The sequence below is a fragment of the Limanda limanda genome, chromosome 17, assembly GCF_963576545.1.
Source record: "Limanda limanda chromosome 17, fLimLim1.1, whole genome shotgun sequence".
NCBI lineage: Eukaryota > Metazoa > Chordata > Actinopteri > Pleuronectiformes > Pleuronectidae > Limanda > Limanda limanda.
This window is the reverse complement of record NC_083652.1, coordinates 13,525,048-13,531,165: the sequence shown is the minus strand read 5'-3', so window position 1 is coordinate 13,531,165 and position 6,118 is coordinate 13,525,048. Positions and strand designations below refer to the sequence as shown.

General features: G+C 45.1%; 1 protein-coding gene across 1 annotated transcript; it reads left to right on the top strand.

Annotated features, from left to right (window-relative positions):
* Nucleotides 1–427: 427 nt before the first annotated feature.
* LOC133023548 (coiled-coil domain-containing protein 134-like) lies at nt 428–5,006 on the top strand. The gene is made up of 6 exons (XM_061090614.1): nt 428–553; nt 758–879; nt 1,717–1,814; nt 3,235–3,403; nt 4,359–4,430; nt 4,541–5,006. The coding sequence occupies exons 1-6, from the start codon at nt 451–453 to the stop codon at nt 4,664–4,666; spliced, it is 690 nt and encodes a 229-aa protein (XP_060946597.1). The 5' UTR covers nt 428–450; the 3' UTR covers nt 4,667–5,006.
* The last annotated feature ends 1,112 nt before the right edge of the window (nt 5,007–6,118 follow it).

The window sequence follows — 6,118 nt, the reverse complement described above, 5'->3', positions numbered from 1 at the left end:
AAATAAAACGGCCTCTGAGGGAAAAGGTTGAAGACGGCCACTGCTCTGGATTGAGAGGGGTGGGTGGGGGGGAAGAGAGAGAGAGCAAAGAGCAGAGAGCCAGTCTGCTGCAGAGACTGTAAATGCTCCTCTGATGTGTTTTTTAGAAGGAACATAAGGAGCCCATATTGTTCACACATCCCCGGCATGTCCCTTTACTTCACACATTCCACAAGCATCACAGGGGACGGAACCTTTCCAAGCAGCTTTGAAAGAAAAAGATCATTTCAGTGGAAGTCTAGTTTTCTGCCGAGATTGTTTCTGTATCAAAAGAAAATGTGATATTCACCCTCATGGTTTGAACTCATTCATCCTGTGTCACTAATTTGAGATTTAACAATGTGATGATAGATGTGTCTCATGACTTGTCATCTGTCTCGTAGAGTGCCTCTCTGCCGCCCCCTGGTGACCATGCAGAGTCTCTGTGCCGTGGTCGTGGCCCTTGCTGCTGTCGCCCTCAGCTCGGCCGACTCCGACACGCACAGACACAGACATGACTCCCACCTGGAGATCTGTATCCTTCTGCTGCCCGGTGCACAGTCATGCCTGTGTGTGTGTCTGTGTGTGTCTGTGTGAACTAATGCATGCTCATGAACACATTTGTGTGTGTGTGTGTGTGTGTGTGTGTGTGTGTGTGTGTGTGTGTGTGTGTGTGTGTGTGTGTGTGTGTGTTATGCCCTCATGAAGAGTGTGTGCCCTCCTGATCTCCCCCTGTCAGACAAGTGGCTGTTTGAGACCAAGAGGAAGGATCAGCTGAACGCGCTGAAGAACCTGGTGGAGCTGAACGACATTAACCAGCAGTACAAGATCATAGACATCATGCTCAAAGGACTCTTCAAGGTAGGACCTGTGTGTGTGTGTGTGTGTGTGTTTGTGTGTGTGTGTGTGTGGCCACCAGTGAAATCCAGCACGTTTTAACAACTCCAGTTCAGCTCCAGCCTCTCGTGCTGGAAGCAGATAGAAGGATAAGAGAATCAAAGGCTTCAAATCCAGCGATCACATTCATCAGCATGTTTCCTCGCATTCATTTGAATGTAAAATCATAACTTGACTGGGAAGGGGGGCGGGGGGGACTGTGCGTCTCTCACGAGGACGACGAGCACAGTCTACCTTCGGAGGCTGAATCACCTTGTCAGCATTTCTTGTGCCGCTCTGTGAATGTGAGAGATAGAGCTTCTGCCCATGTGGCTTCTTTATTCATCCTCCACAGACCTTGACTCTGATCTCAGCCATGATTGTTGGAATATAAAACATAAACTGCGAAATCTCTGCTCTCAGAAGAAACCTTATTACCTAAGTGAACATAAAGTGGTGTGCAAAGTGCCACAGTAGGATGTAGGAGCCCAGAGAGCACACACCTCTGCTCAGGGTGAGAGTTTATCTTGGCTTGTTCAAGAAAGTGGAACAAATTCTCAATCTGCCTCAACCTGTTTGTCCACATTGGCTCAAAAACAACCAACGCCTTACACACACCCCATTTAAATCTAACAAATCTGGATTTATATTTAGATCTGCACTCAGTGGCACTCACTCATAAATGTCAGTCCCATCAGGATCCATGAGATATGAAATAGCATCTGTGTTGACTCTCTTTTTCTCCGTCCTCACCACAGTAACTTGAATTCCCGGCGTAGAACAAATAAACCTGACTTCTCATCTCTATGTCTCTTGTATAAGGTGTTGGGGGACTCGAAGCAAATCCTGGTCACGGCCAACATGCAGCCGGACGACCCCTTCCCCATGGACGGCAAGATCAAAGAAGGTCTGCTTCACACTCACACCTCACTTTCATCGTTTCCCCTTTCTCTGGGTCTCTGCTGATGTAGGTCAGCGTCTCTCCCACACGCTTGGTTCTGTCTCTGTCACCTCTGATTGGTTTGTCTGTTACTCGTCTGTGAAAGCTCCACCTCTGTCACCTCATCCTCTTTTGGGGCCAATAATATCAGCTCTCTCCGGAATATATTGAGTTTTAAGTTTCACCTTCTTTTCAGGTTTATTCATCCCTCTTCCTTCTCTGTTTATTGTCGTGTCTTTCAAGCCGCAATGTCTTGTCGAAGTCGGTGTTTGAAGAGAGGAGACCGCAGACCCAGTACTTACATGTATACTGTGGCGTGCACTTATGGGTGTGTCCTCTCACCCAGTGGGTTGATGGGTAATGTTAAGGCTGTAGCTATATATACTTCCCGTATGGGGAACATGTGTCTGTTCTTCCTGACTAGGAATAAGTCAGGAAGAACAAACGACAGGCAGGGTGCGGGCGCAGGGAGCGTGTTTCGTTAGACAGACTTAAGCCAGCTCATCTGTTGGCCGGCGAAGAGGTGCTACCGGCCCGGGTTCCCCGTCGTGGTCGCCCCCCTTCTAAGGCCCCTGTGTTGTTTTCTCCAGTTGTGCCTCCTGATTCCTGTGCCTGTTGTAAATGATGTCCCTTCTGCTTGTTCCACCCCTGCGTTCGCGGACGGGGATCGGCGTAGCGGTTATGGTTGCCTCGTTAAACCCCCTGAGAGGTACTGACTTTTGTCCCATTTTATTTTTTTTCCCTCTGGGTGTTCGGGGGGGGGGGGGGGGGGGCTGTGTGGCGTGCACTTTTGGGTGTGTCCTCTCACCCAGTGGGTTGATGGGTAATGTTAAGGCTGTAGCTATATATACTTCCCGTATGGGGAACATGTGTCTGTTCTTCCTGAGTAGGAATAAACGACAGTAAACAGTACCTGCGTCTCTGCCTTTCCTTGTCCTGCCACTATACAATGTTTATTACAAGAAGTTCACAGGTCAGTACGAGCTCTAGAAACTCAGAGACATCACACAGCCAAATGGTGAAAATCTGCCTTGCCTCTGCAGGACAAGGAGTCTTATGGGGGAGGTGGGAGCCCAAAACTAGAGATAACATGACATCACACAACCGTGCCTTTTACCTAAATAAGGACATGTTTAGTATATTGTAGTGTAAGGCTTCTTCATTTTATAGTTCAAAAGAGTATTCTCTGGGGGAGAGAGCTAAATAATAACACCTGGGATAGTGTTCAAAGAGTCTGAGAATTTGAGAATCATCACGCCTAAGATGTCAAAATATCACTGTATTTTATAACCATGCTCAGAAGATCTCTGGAATAAATATACTATACTATCACCATGTTCTGTGTTTTCTATGCACACATGTATCTCACAATCAAAATATCCTCCTGTTTCATTTCTTCATATTAAGCCCACGGCGTTTTTCGGCGACGTGGCGCTGCGTTTCCCCCGAATCGTCCACCATTACTACGACCGGAACTCGGACTGGAGGGACCTGCTGCGCTGTGGCCTGAACTTCTGTAACCAGACGGGGGTTTTCACCGGAGGAGCCCACCAGCATGTCCTCACTCTCGTAAGACAAGACACTGACTTATCACAATCCACTGAATTCTTCAACGATGAAAGGTTGTTGCCGGGATAAAGCAGCTGAAAATACGGAACACAATTAAGGGCTAATTTGGTTTGAGGATCAAAGTATAGGTCTTAGCTGTCTGATTTATGAGTAATTATAACAATAATAGCAATTTTCTCTGTAATTAAAACCAGAGCAAAATGTTAGTACAGTCAAATAACTAACATTTTAAATGTTTATTACAGCAACAGAACACAGTTTGGTCTTGTGGCTCTAAACCGAATCATTGACAAATAGAATAGTTATAGTTCAGAATTCAACATATGTCCTTATTGAAATACATAAATACTCTTCAGTGCAGGGGGTTAAATGGTATAGATCACAGGTGAGGTAAATGTGACAGGTGCGTAGATTTGTAGAGCAATCTTCTGTTATGTCAGTGTCCAATAAATTCTCAGTGTCAGCTCATACGTCTTTCATCGCTGCAGAATGTGTCAAGTCATCGTAACATTTATCCACAAAGGGTTGTTGCCTTCAAAAGAATAAGCTAAGCAGCTGAGTCGGGTCTCCCTGTTTGAAGTGGGAATTGATGAACTAACTCTTGCAGGATTAATCTGTGACATCAGCAACGCGCCCAGAGGATTAAACAGTGGATTAATTCAAAGACTGGAAGCAGTTAGAACCCTGAAGTCGTGCATCCTGCCCTCGCTCTGTGCCTCAGTCACCTAACTCTCACTTTCACTACGCTTTCTGAAGCATCAACAAGGAAATATGTGGTGATAATGAGAGGAAATGTAGATTTTATCTGCGCCTGCTCGCCAAAGTTCATCATATTTCTCTAAAGCTGTAGAATAAGTGATAGGGTGTGTTGTTTCCATTCCACGTCTCTCTCTTGATGGAATGATGACGTTCTCCCTCTTCTTCTCGTCCTCTGTCTGTACAAATTCTCTCTCAGATGTCACAGGAGCTGGGAATAATCGATAAAACGCCAGACTATTTAAACCCGTACCACACAGAGAGAGACGATGTGAGTACGCTCTCCTGGTCAGGACCTTCCAACCTGTAATGGAAATATATTGTGAGATGGATTTGTTTTTGTCCCACACAGCCTCTCTCATCCTTTCTAATGTGCTGCAGGTGCTTCACACAGCCGAGGCTTTCCAGAAGATCCTGAGGGAGGAGGAGAAGAGGAGGAGGAAGGAAGAGAAGAGGAAAGAAATCAGGAAAGGGCCTCGTATATCACGCTCTCGCACCGAGCTATAGCGCTGCACCTCGGCGCCTGTGCAGAGCGGCGAAGAGGAGGAGGAGGAGGAGAGGAAGGAGCATCCGCACAGTCCACACAGCTTGACTTGTAGACTCAGATGACAGTGACGGAAATAAAAGCCGCGTCACTGGTTCACAAGCCTGGTGCTCTGTTGTGAAGAAGAGAGGAAACCTCGATGTGACACAACACAGTAGAACCCAGGTGGATGTGAGTCTGACGAGGGTCCGAGTCGCTGTGCTCTCACACACATTTGTAATCGGAAAATCTTACGTGGTGTGAAAGGGTCAAAGATGAAACGGGAGTTTTAAAAACAAACGGGAAAACTCATTTTTGATAACTTGACGATTACATTATTGTACTAATTTATTGTAAGAAATTTCAATAAATTTAGCTTCAGAACTTTGCAAACCCCCCCAGTGTTCTGTGTCTGGTGTAGATTGAATTTGTCCAAACTACTTAAAATACGCCAGGCTGCCAAATATCTATAAATATTTGACCTCACCTCATTGAAATGCAGCCTGTTTCTGAAAAGGTTCAGTTTGATGGAATAAGATGTTATTTACATTTGTCATCATTTCTTTGAAGTGAGATTTGTTGCTGCTGCTCCGAGTTGTAAATCACGTCTCTTATATTTGTTTGCTTGAATCATTCTGAATAATTTACTTTATCTGAGTGGATCATCAGCCATGTTTCCTTTTCACATCGATTCTATTTGTGATTTATTTTCAGACAAATCCCTGCAGTTATTTTATTAATCACTAGTTAATTAGATTCTCTTTGTAAAGCTCCGTAAACGACACTTTGTGTGGCTCCTCATCCCGCTGCAGCTCCCTGCTCCTGATTCTGTTTCTTTATCTTTTTCTTTATCATTTTCGTTTCGTCTTCACTGGAAATTGGTAACAAAATAGTTTAACGACTGTTATCAAACTATATGTATTATCAGAGACCAGTGTTGTGAAGGATACTTTCAAAACGTTTTCCGTTACAGAATACAGAATACATGCCCAAAAATGTAATCTGTAACGTATTCCATTACAGTAACTAATCTGAGTAACGTATTCTGAATACTTGGAATACTTCCGGTTTGTATTGCATTTTTTAAGTGTATGATTGCGGCGTTGTTATAGTCAGTGGAGCAGCAGCAGTTTAAACTCTCTCTCCACCGATGCTGCGGGCCAGCTGGATGTCCGGCTCCCATCCACTCCCACCTCTGTGACGGTCCCACCGGAGGCTGAACCCCCCCCTGCGCCAAGGCTGCCTCGCATCGTGCAGCGATCGTTTCGGCGTCGGGTCTATTTTTTGCGCTTGACGCGAGCATATCGCTCCAGGAAACACACTGAAAAATGATTTTAAACGATATTGATGACATATTTTATATGATATAAATGATAAAGCATGCATCCCATAGTTTGTATTCCCCTTCTGTTGTCCTGGAGATTTAAATTTACCAA

Bases quoted from the DNA above. Each gene is read 5' to 3' on its own strand.
- LOC133023548 (XM_061090614.1), top strand. From the start codon at position 451: ATGCAGAGTCTCTGTGCCGTGGTCGTGGCCCTTGCTGCTGTCGCCCTC. The intron at 3,404-4,358 runs GTAAGACAAGAC...ATTCTCTCTCAG, and splicing joins ACCAGCATGTCCTCACTCTC to ATGTCACAGGAGCTGGGAAT. The intron at 4,431-4,540 runs GTGAGTACGCTC...AATGTGCTGCAG, and splicing joins ACCACACAGAGAGAGACGAT to GTGCTTCACACAGCCGAGGC.